The sequence below is a fragment of the Bufo bufo genome, chromosome 5, assembly GCF_905171765.1.
Source record: "Bufo bufo chromosome 5, aBufBuf1.1, whole genome shotgun sequence".
NCBI classification, from domain to species: domain Eukaryota; kingdom Metazoa; phylum Chordata; class Amphibia; order Anura; family Bufonidae; genus Bufo; species Bufo bufo.
Genome location: NC_053393.1, coordinates 546,637,082 through 546,657,627, shown reverse-complemented (window position 1 = coordinate 546,657,627; position 20,546 = coordinate 546,637,082). Strand labels below are relative to the sequence as shown.

Below are 20,546 nucleotides of genomic sequence, written 5' to 3'. Positions count from 1 at the left end.
AGTGCACATACCGAATTATACCAAAATGTAATATTATGGATATGGAATCCACTTTGTCATCACTGTCTACTGACCATCACAAAATTCTCTCCTCTCCAGCTATGTCTGCATTGAACCTAACAGCTGCACCCAACTTTTCCAGGGTCTGATATTGTCCACACTCCTCATCTTTCCTTCTCATCCCTGGTCTGTCTGCATTGAACTTTGAATGTCTCTTTCCCTGCTGGATTTATTGAGTATTTGTTTACACCCCTGTATCTGGTCCTCCCTTGATTAGGCCATATGTAGCCCCCTCCCCTCTTGGTCACACCTGATTGAACACTGAGTGGTACAAATCTAAGTTTCTAGGCCTTTCAGACCTTGGTCTTTTCAATGCAACATCTTTTAAGAGCAACTTTTTAAGTGCACATACCGTATTATACCAGAATGTAACCAGAAGGGGACCACAGGTAATTACAGAAATAGTTAATGCAATGTTACATGTTTTCATCTTACTCTTCCCACTTTTCCACAAGCTCCTGAAATACCCCCACATCTGTTCATCCAGCAAGGAACTATTCCTCTCTTCCTCCATCTTACCTTCTCATCTGACCGCTTGCACAAACCTGTTTGGCAACGTAAAACACTTCCTTCCCAAACACACACAGATACCTCCTGCCCTCTCTTATTCTCATCTATTAACACTTTCTCTGCTTCTCCTTACTGCTGGTGATATCTCTCCAAATCCAGCCCCCCCTTAGCAAATCCCCACTATCACCTCTACGTCCTACTACAAATCTCCTTCTACAAGTTTCTGCAACCCCTTAAACCTAATAACCATCCCTCTGACCCCTGCTCCTTTGGTTCCTCTTGCAGGAGCATTATGGAACGCACGCTCCGTCTGTAACAAACTCTACTACATTCATGACCTCTTCATCTCGAAAACTTTCCTTTCTGGGTCTCATAGAAACATGGCTGACACCCTCTGACACCTCCTCCCCTGCTGCACTCTCATATAGTGGATTTCATTTCACTCACACCCCCCGCCCCGGCTGCAAACATGGTGGAGGAGTTGGTCTTCTCCTATCAGACACCGGCTCCTACAGCCCAACTCCACTGCCATCCTCCCTTACACTCACTTCATTTGAAGTACACTCTGTTCACATCTACTCTCCCTCCAACCTTCAAGTAGCCGTCATTTACCGCCCCCCAAGCCCAACCACCATCTTTCTTGAATACTTTAACACCTGGCTCCTACACTTTCTTTCTGCCGACATCCCCACTATCATCATGGGTGACTTCAACATCCCTATTGACACCTGCCATTCAGCCGCCTCTAAACTCTGATCACTCTCTTCCTCCTTCGGCCTATCACAGTGGTCCTCCGCTCCCACCCACAGAGATGGTCACACTCTGGATCTTATCTTTACCCGCCTCTGCTCCCTATCTAACCTTTGTAATTCGCCTCTCCCCCTATCTGACCACAACCTACTCACCTTCTCTTCAGTTTTCTCGTCTGCTGCTCCCCCGGTCCACACACTAGCACACCCTCGCAGGAACCTTAAACATTTCAACTTTCGGTTGCTTTCTGACTCTCTTCTGCCACTCTCTATCATTTGTTCCCTCCAAGACCTAGATACAGCCACCACCCTGTATAACACCACAATAAGCAATTTTGCGGAACAGGTGCGGACCCATTCATTTTCAACGGGGCCGGAATGTGCTGTCCGCATCCACATATGCGGATCCGCACTTCCATTCCGCAAAAAATAGAACATGTCCTATTCTTGTCCGCAATTACCGACAAGAAAAGGCATTTTCTATGAGAGTGCCGGCGATGTGCGGTCCGCAAAATGTAGAACGCACATTGCCGGTGTCCGTGTTTTGAGAATCCGCAATTTGAGGATCCGCAAAACACATACGGACATGTAAATAAACCCTAAGGCTGGTTTCACACGGGCGTGACGGATTGGCTCAGGATGCGTTCAGGGTGCGTTCAGTGAAACTCGCACTATTTTGCAAGCAAGTTCAGTCAGTTTTGTCTGTGATTGCGTTTAGTTGTTCCGTTTTTTCCGCACGGGTGCAATGCGTTTTGATGCGTTTTTCACGCGCGTGATAAAAAACTGAAGGTTTACAAACAACATCTCTTAGCAACCATCAGTGAAAAACGCATCGCACCCGCACTTGCTTGCGGATGCAATGCGTTTTTCACGCAGCCCCATTCACTTCTATGGGGCCTGTCCTGCGTAACAAACGCAGAATATAGAACATGCTACGATTTTAAAGCATTGCAGAAGTGATGCGTGAAAAAAAACGCTCATGTACACAGACCCATTGAAATGAATGGTGCCGGATTCAGTGCGGGTGCAATACGTTCACCTACCGCATTGCACCCGCGCGGAAATCTCGCCCGTGTGAACTCAGCCTAAGGATCACTTCACCACATACAAGAAATCCCTCCTCATATTTAAATCCTCACTCGCTGATGCAAAACAGGCGACTTCTCATCTCTTATATCTTCCTTGTCCCACAGCCCTAAACAACTTTTTAACTCCCTTCTCCGTCCCCCAGCGCCCCCACCCTCTCCTCTCTTCTCAGCTGAGGACTTTGCCACATTCTTCAAAAAAAAGATGGTCAACATCAGAGAAAGCTTCAGTACACAGTCCCCACAGACCCTCTACACAACTGCTCGGTCCTCTTCTCCCAAAACCCGCTTCTCCACCATTACAGAAGAAAAACTCTCTACTCTACTCTCCAGATCACATCTGACCACCTGTGCACTTGACCCAATCCCATCCCACCTCATCTCTAACCTCACCACAGTGTTTATCCCAGCCCTAACTCATCTCTTCAACCTATCACTAACCTCTGGTGTCTTCCCCTCTGCTTTTAAACATGCTACCATTACACCCATCCTCAAAAAGCCTTCACTTGACCCATCTTCCTTGTCCAGTTATCGCCGCATATCACTTCTTCCGTATGCCTCAAAGCTACTTGAGCAACATGTCCATTCTGAACTGTCCTCTCACCTCTCCTCCTGCTCCCTTTTTGACTGGCTACAATCTGGCTTCTGACCCCACCACTCGACTGAGACTGCCCTTAACAAAGTCCCCAATGACCTACTAACAGCCAAAACCAAAAAACAATACTCTGTCCTCCTTCTCCTTGACCTGTCCTCTGCCTTCGACACTGTTGACCACTCCCTTCTGTTACAAACTCTCACATCTCTTGGCATCACTGACCTGGCCCTCTCCTGGATCACATCATACCTCAGAGACCGGCGTCTACCACTCCCGCACCACCTCCTCGTCTCATTCCCTCTCTGTTGGTGTCCCGCAAGGCTCTGTCCTAGGACCCCTGCTCTTCTCTGTCTACACCCTCGGCCTGGGACAGCTCATAGAGTCCCATGACTTTCAGTATCACTCCTACACTGACGACACACAAATCTACCTCTCTGGTCCAGACATCACCACCTTATTATCCAGAATCCCACAATGTCTATCTTCTATATCCTCCTTCTTCTCCTCTCGCTTTTTGAAACTTAACATGGATAAAACAGAATTCATCATCTTTCCCCCATCTTGCTCAACCCTCCAACAGACCTATCTATCACAATCAATGGCTGCATACTCTCCCCAGTCAACAAAGCCCGCTGCCTTGGAGTGACCTTGTATTCTGCCCTCTCCTTCCGACCGCACATCCAAGCCCTTTCCACCACCTGCCGCCTCCAACTGAAAAACATCTCCCGCATCTGCGCTTTCCTTAACTTTGAGTCTGCAAAAATGCTTGTACAAACCAGATTTCAAAAAAGTTGGGGCACTAAACAAATTGTGAATAAAAACTGAATGCAATGATGTGGAGATGGCAAATGTCAATATTTTATTTGTAATAGAACGTAGATGACAGATCAAACGTTTAATCCGAGTAAATGTATCATTTTAAAGGAAAAATACGTTGATTCCAATTTTCACGGTGTCAACAAATCCCACAAAAATTGGGACAAGTAGCAATAAGAGGCTGGAAAAAGTAAATTTGAGCATAACGAAGAGCTGGAAGACCAATTAACACTAATTAGGTCAATTGGCAACATGATTGGGTATAAAAAGAGCTTCTCAGAGTGGCAGTGTCTCTCAGAAGCCAAGATGGGTAGAGGATCACCAATTCCCACAATGTTGCGCAGAAAGATAGTGGAGCAATATCAGAAAGGTGTTACCCAGCGAAACATTGCAAAGACTTTGCATCTATCATCATCAACTGTGCATAACATCATCCGAAGATTCAGAGAATCTGGAACAATCTCTGTGCGTAAGGGTCAAGGCCGTAAAACCATACTGGATGCCCGTGATCTCCGGGCCCTTAAACGACACTGCACCACAAACAGGAATGCTACTGTAAAGGAAATCACAGAATGGGCTCAGGAATACTTCCAGAAACCATTGTCAGTGAACACAATCCACCGTGCCATCCGCCGTTGCCAGCTGAAACTCTACAGTGCAAAGAAGAAGCCATTTCTAAGCAAGATCCACAAGCTCAGGCGTTTTCACTGGGCCAGGGAGCATTTAAAATGGAGTGTGGCAAAATGGAAGACTGTTCTGTGGTCAGACGAGTCACGATTCGAAGTTCTTTTTGGAAATCTGGGACGCCATGTCATCCGGACCAAAGAGGACAAGGACAACCCAAGTTGTTATCAACGCTCAGTTCAGAAGCCTGCATCTCTGATGGTATGGGGTTGCATGAGTGCGTGTGGCATGGGCAGCTTGCATGTCTGGAAAGGCACCATCAATGCAGAAAAATATATTCAGGTTCTAGAACAACATATGCTCCCATCCAGACGTCATCTCTTTCAGGGAAGACCCTGCATTTTTCAACAAGATAATGCCAGACCACATTCTGCATCAATCACAACATCATGGCTGCGTAGGAGAAGGATCCGGGTACTGAAATGGCCAGTCTGCAGTCCAGATCTTTCACCTATAGAGAACATTTGGCGCATCATAAAGAGGAAGGTGCAACAAAGAAGGCCCAAGACGATTGAACAGTTAGAGGCCTGTATTAGACAAGAATGGGAGAGCATTCCTATTTCTAAACTTGAGAAACTGGTCTCCTCGGTCCCCAGACATCTGTTGAGTGTTGTAAGAAGGGGAGATGCCACACAGTGGTGAAAATGGCCTTGTCCCAACTTTTTTGGGATTTGTTGACACCATGAAATTCTGATTTAACATATTTTTTCCTTAAAATGGTACATTTTCTCCGTTTAAACTTTTGTTCCGTGATTTATGTTCTATTCTGAATAAAATATTAGAAGTTGGCACCTCCACATCATTGCATTCAGTTTTTATTCACGATTTGTATAGTGTCCCAACTTTTTTGGAATCCGGTTTGTACATGCCCTCATCATCTCCCGCCTAGACTACTGCAACACTCTCCTCTGTGGCCTTCCATCTAGCACTCTCGCACCCCTCCAATCTATCCTCAACTCTGCTGCCCGACTAATCCACCTCTCACCCTGTTACTCCTCTGCCTCTCCCCTCTGCCAATCCCTTCACTGGCTCCCATTGCCCAGCGAATTCAGTTCAAAATACTAACAAATACATACAAGGCCGTCCACAACCTGTCCCCTCCCTACACCTCTGAGCTACTTTCCCGATACATCCCCACACGCACTCTCCGATCCTCACAAGAGCTTCTTCTCTCCTCTCCTCTTATCACCTCTTCCCACAATCGACTCCAAGATTTCTCCCGTGCTTCCCCCATACTGTGGAACTCTCTACCCCAACATATCAGACTCTCACCTACAGTGGAATCCTTTAAAAGAAACCTGAAAACCCACCTCTTCAGACAAGCCTACAACCAGTGACCCTGCTGCCTCTATACCGCCATGACCATATTCACCCGCACCTACTGTGTCCTTCTCCCATACCATGTAGATTGTAAGCCTCACGGGCAGGGCCCTCTCTCCTTCTGTACCTCGTCTTTAACCCGTCTTGTTTATGCTTCGTGCAATTGTCTGTATTATGTATGTGCACCGCTTATCATATGTACAGCGCTATGGGATGAATGGCGCTTTAATAATAAATAATAATATTAATAAATAATAATAATAATTTAGTGCTGTTCTAATATCTTTATACAGTTCTCAAATAATACCACCATATAGTGGTCATTTAATGCCTCTATACAGTGGTCATATAATACTCTCACCTACAATACAGTACTTAAACAATATCACCCTACAGTGTTCAAATAATCAGAAGAAAAGAGGGGGGGACCCCGGGTGTCCGAGAGAAGGGGAAGGACAGTGCCCACCCAGTGTAATCACAAGAGACACCCGTAGGGAATAACTCGGTACAAGATCCCAAATACAATAGCGAAAAGACAAGAGAAATGGAGCTCAAAGTACCAAAAAATAATTTATTTTATTACATGATGTCAAAGCATGATTTTAATCATGCTTTGACATCATGTAATAAAATAAATTATTTTTTGGTACTTTGAGCTCCATTTCTCTTGTCTTTTCGCTAGTGTTCAAATAATACCACTATACAGTACTCATATAATACCTCCACGCACTACTGAAAAATACCACCATATAGTGCTCATATATTACCTTCATACAGTACTCAAATTATACCTTCATACAAGTGGCCATATAATACCTCCATACAGTACCCAAATAATACCACCCTACAGTGCTCAAATAATATAACTATACAGTGCTCACATAACACCCAGTGCTCAAATAATACCACCATACAGTGGTCAAATAAAACTACAATACGGTGCTCAAATAGTACCAACATAGAATTTCAGAAATAATACCTCCATACAGCTTATACTGTATAATACTGTTATTATGGTGGTTTCAGACCTTGAGTGCCAAGACAACTGTGGTGCCCCCTTCACCCTGCAGCAGGGAAGGCTAAGGCACTCTATGCAAGTGCACGTATTGCACACCCCCTAAGGCCGGGTCAGCAGATCAGCACCCTCCTCTCCCATATGTACTCACTTCTGTTGCTCCGGCTGGAGGGCAGCTACATGAGGTGAGGTCATCTCCATGAGCTCCCGGGAAAATGCCTGTGGAATGTAAAGACCAGACAGAGGACTTATGATGCAGGTATCAGAGGCATTAGTGGTTGTACCCGGTAGGATATTATAGATTTATTTACCTCACCGTTCTCTGGTGGGTCACCATTACCAAATGTACTTGTCACTACCAGAACGAGGGTCTCGTGCTCCAGGTTGACCGTATCATATTGATCCATACAGATCACCTAAACAGAACAGATGACGAAGCTGATGACTGGAGGGAATCATGGGGCATTAAAAAAACAAAAACACAACATGACATGACCACCACAAACATGGTAGGACATCATGGCGACTACACAAAGCCTGACTGATCCCATCCCGTCACTTTCCACAGCTTGATTTTGACTGCTATGAGCACCTATATACCTTGGCTGCACCCACCTGCACTTGACTTATCTTCTAAATTAGTCATTTTTTTCAACTAGCTTCCATATGTAAACCAAAATGACTAAAGAGCCCTCAATAATACAGTCCAACCCCACACCAAGTCGCCTAATTTCCATTCTCAATGAAAGGTACCGAGGAGCACTCCTTTACAAAAACATCTATCACTGACAACTTGGGAGAGACTGGTAGGAATTTTCAAAAAAAAACTAAAACAAATGCCCCTTTATTCATGGCAGTCCCCAAATCTCCGTGTTTTTTGGAAAAAGTCCTTTGACTAGAAGCAGGGTGCTGATATAAACTCCCAAGATCCCCGACTCAACATTTTCCATCCTCCCAGCCTGCCGTTTGTTGAAGACCTCTTCTTACCTTGGGATCGAAGGCATATGAGAAGATGTTGCAGAGGTTCTGAGCATAGGTTTCTGAGCGACCAGTCTCGGTGGCGTAGAGAATGGTGGCCTTTACCCTCCGAGCCATGGCTTGTCCCATCAGTTTAGCAGAAAACTTCACTGCACTAGAAAACCAAGAAGAATCTTGTTGATTCCTTTTAGGGTGTAGTTTTGGGACATATCTACCTGACATGTGGAAATTGACATGATATCCTAGCTGGGGAACTGGAAGTATTCTAGACTCCCCCTTCCCCCAGTCCGATGACCCATTTTATTCACACATGTTAAGGTCCTGCATAACCTTATTGACTTACTTTGCCACTTCCTTAAAGGTTCTCTTCCGAGTGATGGTGCTCTGAGATCCCTTCCAGATGTGGTATTTCCAGGGGTCCGGCTGCAATATCAAGGTTGTTGTTGAGAGGGTTCAACGAGTCAGAGAACTTGATGACAGATAATTTCTTAGGTGGTCATGCATGGTGCAGTTGATCCATTGCCACCACCTAAATACTGGTGGTGGTACCGGTGACGAAAAGGTTCTAAGAATAAGGAAATGTCTCACCAACCATAGGTTGAAACACCTGACCATGTATGGCCAACAATTGATGTAAGGACAGAAATCACAGGAGACACAGAGGAATCATAAAAAGAAAACTCTTAGGTTGTGAAGAAAGTCGGGGTTGTCCAGTGGGGCAAAATGTTCAGAAAATTGCGTAAAAGAATCAATACCGATCCCCTGCTGCTGCTGTTGGATGCTTTCTTTTGGTCTCCATTTCCTGGTCCTAGCTTGATGCACTGGAAGAGTCATTGACTGACAGGGCCATTCCCATTCTCGCATTCCCAGTATATCAAGACAAGACCAGGAAGGAGAGACCAGTGGGAAACTGTAAAGTTCTAGAATAGGAGCAGCAGGGTGAGTATGGCTCCTTTTTTTTCTTTAAGCACTTTGAGCAATTTTGCCCGGCTGGAGAATCCCTTATGTGTGTACATATAATGGAAAACTCTGGTCCCGGAGGTTATGGAGTAAAAACGAAGACAGGAGTCTCAGAAAGTTCTCAGGCACCTGGTAGAGGTAGGAAGGAGAAAGGTGGTAGTTGACCATCTCTTGATGGAATACAGGAGTCAGACTGCCAGACATCGGTGGCACAATCCAGACCCAGTCTGCTGGGCAACCTCCTCGTAAGCGGGTCTCATGTTCCAAGTGTTTCATGAAAGACTCTGTGGCTGAATGGTGGTCCACCATGGTGACCTTATCAGCCTGAAATAAATCAAACAGCATTGATATACCAAGATAGAAGACTGTATAGACAACAGTGATGGCCAGTTCGCATGGTTCGCCCGCAAACATATGTGGGCTGCCATCTTTTTTCACAAGTCCGGCGAGGCACAGGTAAGCCCTTACCTGTGCCTGTGCGCGAGCCGGTCAGAAAACAAATGCAGTCAGCGGGAGCAGGCAGTTCGGAGAACAGCCACCGGGGGCCTTCATCGGGCTGTTTATGGAACTGCATGCTCCCGGTGACCGCATTTGTTTTCAGACCGGCTCGCGGCGCAGGCACAGGTAAGGGCTTACCTGTGCCTCGCCGGACTTGTGAAAAAAGATGGCAGCCCGCATATGTTCGCCGGCGAACAATGCGAACTGGCCATCACTGATAGACAATATGCCCCTGTCGAATCTATGTATATTTTGCTTCTTACAGACCTCGCCACTCCCTTTTGGATACAAGCTGTGTCCCAGGTTGCCTAGCTCTCACTTGTCTGACCACTGCTTGAGTACCCATAGTATAACTAGTATTATTACAAATTATGGAGGCTCTGTGGCTATTTCTCCTATAGGAGGTTATTTATGTTTTTATGTTGCCTAGCAACCACCGATTTTCAGAGTGAGTGACCACTATTTGAATATATGTATCATACACTTGGTCAGAGGTACAATAAAGTATTCCTTGATGCTGTAAGTTGTCATGTAGGGTTACCTGGTAGCTATATAGAACCGCGATGTTAACCTCCAGAGCAGCCCTGTCCTTCCACAGGGATGAGGTTTTTTTGGTGTCCAAACCGAGCCTCTTGGCCACATCCTGTAAAGATTGTCATTGTATCAATCAAACAGATGACATACGGCTGAATATAAAATATTTCTGGGCAGGACTGTGAACGACAGGTTTCAAATCCTGCCGGCTACGCCAAAAACAATATACAAATTCTAAATTTGTATATTAAACAGTGCTTAGTGTAAACACAATGCACCACAGAAGAAAACACTCCTTTCTAGTAATTTATAATGTTAGGCAGCAGGTTATGTACAGTGCCTTGAAAAAGTATTCATACCCCTTGAACTTTTCAAAAATTTTTGACGTTACACCAACAAACTTAAATGTATTTTATTGGGATTTTATGTGATAGACTAACACAAAGTACGTGTGAAGTGAAAAGAAAATGATACATGATTTTAAAAATTTTCAGAAATGAAAATCTGAAAAGTGTGACGTGCATTTGTATTCAGCCCCCTGTACTGTGATATCCCTAAATAAAATCCAGCGTGACCAACTGCCTTCAGAAGTCACCTAATTAATAAACAGAGCCCATCTGTGTGTAATCTATTCTCAGTATAACTCCATCTGTTCTGTGAAGGCCTCAGAGGTTTGTTAGAGAACATTAGTGATCAAACAGTATCATAAAAACCAAGGAACACACCAGACAGGTCAGGGATAAAGTTGTGGAGAAGTGTAAAGCGGGATTAAGCTAAACTGACAGCCCAGGCAGGGATAGCTCTAATTAGAGAAGCAGCCAAGAGGTCCATGGTCACTCTGGAGTTGCTGCAGAGATCCACAGCACAGGTGGGAGAATCTGTCCAGAGGACAAATATTAGCTGTGAAATCCACAAATCTGGCCTTTATGGAAGAGTGACAAGAAAAAAGCCATAAGAAGACATGTTTGCAGTTTTCCACAAGCCATGTAGGAGGCACAGCAAACATGTGGAAGAAGGTGCTCTGGTCAGATGAGACCAAAGGTGAACTTTTTGGCCTAAATGCAAAACATGTGTGGTGGAAAACTAACCCTGCGCATCACCCTGAACACATCACCCCCTACGTGACACATGGTGGTGGCAGCATCATGCTGGGGAAGTTGGTCAGAGGTGATGGGAAGATGGATGGAGCTAAATACCTGGAGGAAAACCTGGTAGAGGCTGCAAACGACTTGAGACTGGGGCAGAGGTTCACCTTCCAGCAGGACAACAACCCTCAACATCTAGCCAGAGCTACAATGGAAGGGTTTACATCAAAGCATCTTCATGTGTTACAATGGCCATTGAGAAAGTGGTAAGACCTGAAAATTGCTGTTCACAGACGCTCTCCATCCAATCTGACTGAGCGCGAGCTCTTCTGCAAAGAAGCTGATAGAGACATACCCCAAAAGACCTGCAGGCGTATTTGCAGCAAAAGGTGGTCCTACAAAGTAATGACTCGGGGGGCTGAATACAAATGTATGCCGCACTTTTCAGATTTGTATTTATTCATTTTCTTCTCACTTCACACATACTTGCACTTTGTGTTGGTCGATCACATAAAATCCCAATAAAATACATTTAGTTTTGTGGGTGTAACGTGAAAAAATGTTTAAAAGTTCAAGTGGTATGAATACTTTTTCAAGGCAGTGTATGTGACTGGCAGATGTTGTATTTGTACAGGGTATAGTGTGTGTGGCACATCTCCAGGGGGTCCTCAGTGTTTCCTGCAGACTATTCCACAATACATAACACATATTGCACCCTGTATCTTTGGGATCTGTGACAGCCTCTTGTGGTGCGATTCTCACGTTTCGTTAATCTTCGTGGTAACCTCTGCACGTAGCGATGTGTTGGCTTTTATATACAACAGTCATGTTCAGCATTTACTTGGCTAGAAGATGTAAGACGTGGCTGTATGTTCAATCCACGCAATCCAAACCAGGGCAAAATATTCCAGTTGTTATCAGACATGTTCCTTGTAATGTGTCCGTTTTTATGTAACCTTATTCTTTCTTAGCCTTTACAGCAGCTGCCTGACTCTTTTTGATTCACTGTTCCTAGGTTCTCTTCCATCTCAAGTTCTCTCAACCCTTAAAGGGGTTTTCCGGAAATTTTGAATTGATGACCACTCCTCAGGAAAGGTCATCAATGTCAGATCGGTGGGGGTCTGACGCCCGGCACCCCCGCCAATCAGCTGGTTGAAGAGAAGGCCGTTCTCCGTGCTACCGCAGCCTTTCCTTCATTGTTTACCTGCTCGCCATCGACATCGCAGCGGTCAGCAATCTGCAATCTGTAATCTACAAGAAGCCTTCCAGTAGACTGGGCCATAAGTATTTCTATGCAAGGGCGTTGCTAGATTAAAACATTCAGGGCCAGACCCCCGGATGTTTTGTCCCAGGCCGCGAATGTGCTGGCCGCCAGAGATATACCACTGTATTGTCATCCTCAAGACCGTGCAGCGGGACATGGAAGCCAACTGAGGCCTATGAGAAGTAGTGTGGGTATTAGGCGGTATGATGCAGTCTAGATGCATGCGCTGCATTGACACTGATGCGAGCGCCTGAGAAGGCGGGAAATCATTGCTGCTTCACTGATAGCGGTCGGAGGTCAGGTGAGCATCTTATTTCTTCTTGTCTGTTTGGCAGCATGGGGGGCACTATAAGGACTGTGAACACTACAGGGGGGCACTATAAGGACTGTGAACACTACAGGGGGGCACTATAAGGACTGTAAACACTACAGGGGGCCCGGGGGGCACTATAAGGACTGTGAACACTACAGGGAGGGGCACTATAAGGACTGTGAACACTACAGGGGGGCACTATAAGGACTGTAAACACTACAGGGACCCGGGGGGCACTATAAGGACTGTGAACACTACAGGGGGGCACTATCAGGACCGTAAACACTACAGGGGGCCCGGGGGGCACTATGAGGACTGTGAACACTACAGGGGGGCACTATAAGGACTGTGAACACTACAGGGACCCGGGGGGCACTATAAGGACTGTGAACACTACAGGGGGGCACTATAAGGACTGTAAACACTACAGGGGGCCCGGGGGCACTATAAGGACTGTGAACACTACAGGGGGGCACTATAAGGACTGTGAACACTACAGGGGGGGCACTATAAGGACTGTGAACACTACAGGGGGGCACTATAAGGACTGTGAACACTACAGGGGGGCACTATCAGGACCGTAAACACTACAGGGGGGGCACTATAAGGACTGTGAACACTACAGGGGGGCACTATAAGGACTGCGAACATTACAGTGACCCGGGGGGCACTATAAGGACTGTGAACACTACAGGGGGGCACTATAATGACTGTAAACACTACAGGGGGCCCGGGGGGCACTATAAGGACTGTGAACACTACAGGGGGCACTATAAGGACTGTGAACACTACAGGGGGCACTATAAGCACTGTGAACACTACAGGGGGGCATTATAAGGATGGTGAACACTACAGGGGGGCACTATAAGGATGGTGAACACTACAGGGGGCACTATAAGGACTGTGAACACTACAGGGGGCACTATAAGCACTGTGAGCACTACAGGGGGGCACTATAAGGACTGTGAACACTACAGGGAGGGGCACTATAAGGACTGTGAACACTACAGGGAGGGGCACTATAAGGACTGTGAACACTACAGGGGGGCACTATAAGGACTGTGAACACTACAGGGAGGGGCACTATAAGCACTGTGAACACTACAGGGGGGGCACTATAAGCACTGTGAACACTACAGGGGGGCACTATAAGGACTGTGAACACTACAGGGGGCACTATAAGCACTGTGAACACTACAGGGGGGCACTATAAGGACTGTGAACACTACAGGGAGGGGCACTATAAGGACTGTGAACACTACAGGGAGGGGCACTATAAGGACTGTGAACACTACAGGGAGGGGCACTATAAGGACTGTGAACACTACAGGGGGGCACTATAAGCACTGTGAACACTACAGGGGGGCACTATAAGGATGGTGAACACTACAGGGGGCACTATAAGGACTGTGAACACTACAGGGAGGGGCACTATAAGGACTGTGAACACTACAGGGAGGGGCACTATAAGGACTGTGAACACTACAGGGAGGGGCACTATAAGGACTGTAAACACTACAGGGACCCGGGGGGCACTATAAGGACTGTGAACACTACAGGGGGGCACTATCAGGACCGTAAACACTACAGGGGGCCCAGGGGGCACTATAAGGACTGTGAACACTACAGGGAGGGGCACTATAAGGACTGTGAACACTACAGGGAGGGGCACTATAAGGACTGTTGGCACTACAGAGAGGCACAATTAGATAAGGACTGGGGGGCACTACGGGGGAGACTATAAGGTCTGGAGGCATTATGGGGGCAGTTTAAGGACTAGGGACACTACAGCGGGGCACCATAAGGATTGTGGGCACCACAGCGGGGTACTATAAGGTCTGGGGGCGCTATGGGGTGCAGTTTAAAGACTAGGTAACTACAGGGGGACACTATGAGGTCTGGGGCACTATGGGGGGGAAAGGTTGTAAGGACTGGAGGCAATATAGGGTACATTTTAACTACTGAGGGCTCTATGAAGGGACTTACTACTACTGGGAGCTCTATAGGGTGCCTTATTAATATAAGGGGTCCTATATTATTTGGCACAATATAGGAGCACTACTAATGGGCACACTTGGAGAGTATTATCATTATTGGGGGCACTGTTACTAATAAGGGCACTTTGGGAGAGAATTATTGCGATTGGTGGGGCTTTTATTTTACTATAGGGGACTATCTTTATGGCAGTATAATTTCTGCAGTATAGTATTTGGGGACATTAGGGAGCTCAGCGGGCACAGTATTGTGGCGGGGGGGGGGGGAAGGGGCAGCAGGGTGACATTGTTGTGGCATCAGGGTCGGGAGGATAATGATAGAAAAGTGAGGAACCTAAGATCTCTGTGTGGCACTGTGCAGAGACGAGGCGGCTGAGAGAAGTTGTCTGGGTTGAATGGAGAAGATGAAACTGGACGAAATAGGTATGTGGTGCAGCAAGTAAAATATGTCTATAGTGCTAGAGCGTGGGGGGCGATATAGGCCATATACAGTTGCAAGAAAAAGTATGTGAACCCTTTGGAATGATATGGATTTCTGCACAAATTGGTCATAAAATGTGATCTGATCTTCATCTAAGTCACAACAATAGACAATCACAGTCTGCTTAAACTAATAACACACAAAGAATTAAATGTTTTTATTGAACACACCATGTATACATTCACAGTGCAGGTGGAAAAAGTATGTGAACCCTTGGATTTAATAACTGGTTGAACCTCCTTTGGCAGCAATAACTTCAACCAAAGGTTTCCTGTAGTTGCAGATCAGACGTGCACAACGGTCAGGAGTAATTCTTGATTATTCCTCTTTACAGAACTGTTTCAGTTCAGCAATATTCTTGGGATGTCTGGTGTGAATCGCTTTCTTGAGGTCATGCCACAGCATCTCCATCGGGTTGAGGTCAGGACTCTGACTGGGCCACTCCAGAAGGAGTATTTTCTTCTGTTTAAGCCATTCTTCTATGCTTTGGGTCGTTGTCCTGTTGCAACACCCATCTTCTGTTGAGCTTCAGCTGGTGGACAGATGGCCTTAAGTTCTCCTGCAAAATGTCTTGATAAACTTGGGAATTCATTTTTCCTTCGATGATAGCAATCCGTCCAGGCCCTGACGCAGCAAAGCAGCCCCAAACCATGATGCCCCCCCCCCACCATACTTCACAGTTGGGATGAGGTTTTGATGTTTGTGTGCTGTGCCTCTTTTTCTCCACACATAGTGTTGTGTGTTTCTTCCAAACAACTCAACTTTGGTTTCATCTGTCCACAGAATATTTTGCCAGTTCTGCTGTGGAACATCCAGGTGCTCTTGTGCAAACTGTAAACGTGCAGCAATGTTTTTTTGGACAGCAGTGGCTTCCTCTGTGGTATCCTCCCATGAAATCCATTCTTGTTTAGTGTTTTACATATCGTAGATTCGCTAACAGGGATGTTAGCATATGCCAGAGACTTTTGTAAGTCTTTAGCTGACACTCTAGGATTCTTCTTCACCTCATTGAGCAGTCTGCGCTGTGCTCTTGCAGTCATCTTTACAGGACGGCCACTCCTAGGGAGAGTAGCAGCAGTGCTGAACTTTCTCCAATTATAGACAATTTGTCTTACTGTGGACTGATGAACAGCAAGGCTTTTGGAGATACTTTTATAACCCTTTCCAGCTTTATGCAAGTCAACAATTCTTAATCGTAGGTCTTCCGAGAGCTCTTTTGTGCAAGGCATCATTCACATCAGGCAATGCTTCTTGTGAAAAGCAAACCCAGAACTGGTGTGTGTTTTTTATAGGGCAGGGCAGCTGTAACCAACACCTCCAATCTCATCTCATTGATTGGACTGCAGTTGGCTGACACCTCACTCCAATTAGCTCTTGGAGATGTCATTAGTCTAGGGGTTCACATACTTTTTCCACCTGCACTGTGAATGTTTACATGGTGTGTTCAATAAAAACATGGTAACATTTAATTCTTTGTCTGTTATTAGTTTAAGCCGACTGTGATTGTCTATTGTTGTGACTTAGATGAAGATCAGATCACATTTTATGACCAATTTGTGCAGAAATCCATATCATTCCAAAAGGTTCACATACTTTTTCTTGCAACTGTACATTGGGGCTTGGGCCCTTTGGGTCTTTTGAGACCTTAGCAATGCCCCTGCTTCTATGGTCCATCAGTTCTATATGGACAGTGCAAACCTGGGCTGCGATCTGCTACAATATAACTCTATACACTTACCTCACATATATTATATCGATAAGTGTCACATAGGTTCCTCATCCCAATCTCGGTGTTCATGTACCAGCCATTAAATGGCACCGCTGGGAACTCCAACCCTCCGATCTCCAGGAGCAAGCTGCTGACGGCAGGCAATGCGTACCACTTTAATCCCAAATCTGCAAACCACTCATAGCTAGAAAGCAAGAGAAGTAAACGCAGCCAATTAATAAGGACCATGAACATGTTTCTGAATCATAGTGCCATCGCTCCTGAATCCCTAAAGCATGTGCAGTCACTGTGTGCAGTCTCATCTCGTCTGTGTGCAGTCTCGTCCTCTTGTAAGCTGGCTGTCTAAAACCTATCATTGTCCTCCAAATTAGTTAATGGTAACTTCCCTGATGGTCTACGGTAACAAAGGGTTTAATGGAGAGATCCATGGTGGTCTAGGCTAGTAAAGGTGCAAATGGAAAATTAAATCCCTATGGGTCTAGAATGGTGTATTATAAATGCAGTGCAGGTGGTTGACATAATTGGTGGTCAGCAGTGGTAAAACAGTTAAAAGAGACGTCACTGATGGTCTAGGGCAGTGACAGAGAATAATAGTAAAAGCCCTAATCTAGGGTGCTAAAGGGCTAAGGAAAACATCTCTGATTATTTAGAGTAGTGAAGGTGTTATTGGTGACATCCTTGGTGGTCCAGGGTAGTGAAGGGGTAAATGATGTCATCCCTATTTGTACAGAGTGGTAAAAAGGTTAATAGAGAAGTCCCTAATTGTCTAGGGCAATGAGGGAGATTAATAGTAAAATCCTTGATTTAGGGTGCTGAAGGAGTTAAGGGAGACATCCCTGATAGTCTACAGTCATGAAGGTGTTCATGGTAAAGGGTTTAATGGTCACATTCCTGGTGGTGTATCGTGGCAAGGGGCTTATTAATGAATCATTGATGGTCTGGAGTGGTAAAAAGGTTAATAAAGATGTCTCTGGTGGTCTAGAGTAGTGAGGGAGGTTATTAGTAAAATTCCTCATCTAGGGTGCTAAAGGGGATAAGGAGATATCACTGGTGGTCCACAGCATTAAAGCAGTTATTGATGACATCCCTAAGGTTTAGGGATGGTAAAAAAAGGTTAATAAAGATGTCTCTGATGGTCTAGGGCAGTGAGGGAGATTAATAGTAAAATCCCTGATCTAGGGTGCTAAAGGTGAAAGTTTTAATTATGACATTTCTGGTGGTCCAGGGCAGTACATTGATTAATGATAACATCCCTGGTGGTCAAGGGCATTGAATGGGTTAATGGTTAAATCCCTGATTGCCTAAGGGCAGCATGCCTAAGGATAGCATATTTTGTTGGAAACATGAGTCTTCAGAAAAACCACTAATAATTTAATTTCCACAGGTAAGGATGCTACACGGTGATGGCCACCAACTCATCCGGAAGAACGGGATGGAGAACGTTGTTGCTTACTTTGGGTGTCTGATGGGCACCTCTAAGACAAGTTCAGGTGGAATTTCAAAGACTTTTGGATCATCTCCGTTGGCTTGTAAGAGAAGAGGCAACACATCGAATCGGCCACCTCTTGGTTTCCAGCCCAGCTGGACACATAGCTGTAAGATGGAAAGTGGTGGGACATTTATCAGTAGGTGCAGCCTAAGATGCTTTGGTGCAGATGAAGAGCATAACTGATGACAAAATCTCACATCTGTCAACTCCACATTGGATGGATCTCCCACCACAGTGTCATCCGCTTGTCTGTATCCCGCATAGCGGATAAGCTGGCTGTTCCAGATCCTGAAATCAGTCGCCCCATCTTTTCTCTGAGGGAAGATGGTAATAGCTGACCTGTGCATGGAAAGAAATGATGTGAAAACCCCCAAGGTGATGGAGTCTCCTACCAAGAATGGTCAAGTTAAATGAATGCCGACAAATTCCCATACATGCTCTTCCTGTTGGATATTCTACAGTTATCAAGGGAACCTTAAAGGGAGTCTGTCGGTTGCCAAAACCAATAATACTGCGAGTAGGGCACATCAACACAGTCATACTTTTTTGCCCATCATTTGACCCATTATTGTAGAAAAAATGAGCTTATGCAAATGAGTTGGCATGTGCCCTGAGGGTGGACCCAAGAACTTCAAGTGCTCTGGGTCTGCTGAGTAGACCACTGTCAACACTGTCCCCGTGGTCTTGATTGAGAGCTCCTCCTTGTGTCAGTGTGATCTGCACTGACATCTCGTGCATGCACCATGCGGTCCCGGAGGGAAGAAAGGAAATTTACCAGAATTGCACACTTTGCACCCACTTGAATAGAGGTTGGCTGAACGATACAGTTGGTCTCTTCCGGGTGTACGTTATAAGGAGGCCATGCATGCACAGTGGACCACGCCATCGAGAGTACTGGGCATGCACCAGCCTGGGACGACATGATGGATTGGCGAGCACAATGGCGCCACAGGAAGGAGGAGCTGCTAATGAAGTCCACGAGGGAAGTGCTGGGAGAGATTTACTTAGAAGATCCCAAGCACTGGCGGTTATTTGGTCAGTCCTCGTGGCACTTGCCAACTCATTTGTGTAATTGATTTACATACATTCACTGAGTTGATCAGTGGGTACAAAGTTATACTTGTACCTATGTTGATGTTTATGGTTGGGGCCATGGCGGACAAAAAAATAAGATCTCCAGGGAGGCAACTATCTTTGAATTTGGGGATAAATATGGGAAGCTTTTGGCTTATCTAGCCCGGTCTGAGCAGCCATGTGCTTACATCTTCTGTCACGTCTAGCAAGGGTTCCTCTTGTACTGATCCTTTGGAGATTAACTTGTTTTTTTCGCTCTTTTATGAGGACCTCTATTGGTTCCAGGTGGCCCAGCAGATGCAACTACGGCCAACAATTTTCTTTAATACCCCTCCCTCTACCACGGCTAACTGTAGCACAGGCAGCCTCGCTGGATGCCCCCGTTACCGTGGATGATGTTGTGGAGGTCATTGGCACTCTTCCTTTGGAAATACCCCAGGCTTAGATGGTATCACTGGAGACTGGTACAGGCCAACTCTGAAAGTCCCCCGGCTGAGTGAGATGTAAAACATTACATTTTCCCAGGATTCCCTACCAGATTCCCTCAGACAGGCTCTGGTGGTGGTTCTGCTTAGACCAGGGAAGGACCCTCTGATGCCTGATTCCTATCGCCCTATTTCACTCCTCAAAATACTAGCAAAAATACTCACTATGAGGCTGAATAAAGTGATCTTGTCCTTAATCCATTGTGACCAGACTGGCTTCATCCCGGGAAGGCCACCGATATAAACATCCAATGGCTTGGAGTCCCCCGGATTTGTATTAGCCTTAGATAGCTGCAAAGCTTTTGACTATTGAGTGGACTTATCTCTGGGGATTATTAGGAAGATTCAATATTGGACCTCATTTCTGTAAATGGGTTCAACTGCTCTATGACTCTCCCCGGGTGCGAATTAGAACAAACCTTGATGTCTCTAGCCCTTTCCCCTTGAAGTGGGGCACACGTCAGGGATACCCTCTGTCCCCTTTACTATTTGCTCTGGACATTGAGCCGCTATTCGTAACTCCCTGGATATCAAGGGCATTCCCCCTGGAAAGGTGTCCCATGTACGCGGATGACACAATGGTATATCTGGCAGATGTGGGTCCTGCCCTGGAGGCTCTTTTACACCTCCTTGGAGACATTTATGTCCTTTATTGACCTTAGGGTGAACTGGAACAAATATGCCCTCCTTCCATGTCCCCCAACGTACCTACCCCCATTTCTCGACGTTTCCAGTTACCGTGCCGTTGTGACTTCCATTAAGTACCTAGGAGTCATAATACAGCCAGAGGTGCATAACTTTATGGCATTAAATTTAGATCCATGTTCT

At 45.8% G+C, this 20,546-nt stretch overlaps 1 protein-coding gene across 1 annotated transcript in view; it reads right to left on the bottom strand.

The window, feature by feature from the left end:
• NOS3 (nitric oxide synthase 3) overlaps window positions 1–20,546 on the bottom strand; it is a 95,114-nt gene that overhangs the window by 25,349 nt on the left and 49,219 nt on the right. The window contains 9 exon segments of the mRNA XM_040431370.1: window positions 6,986–7,053; window positions 7,146–7,250; window positions 7,822–7,966; window positions 8,156–8,235; window positions 8,902–9,096; window positions 9,812–9,913; window positions 16,680–16,854; window positions 18,124–18,263; window positions 18,357–18,498. Coding sequence (XP_040287304.1) covers window positions 6,986–7,053; window positions 7,146–7,250; window positions 7,822–7,966; window positions 8,156–8,235; window positions 8,902–9,096; window positions 9,812–9,913; window positions 16,680–16,854; window positions 18,124–18,263; window positions 18,357–18,498 — 1,152 coding nt within the window.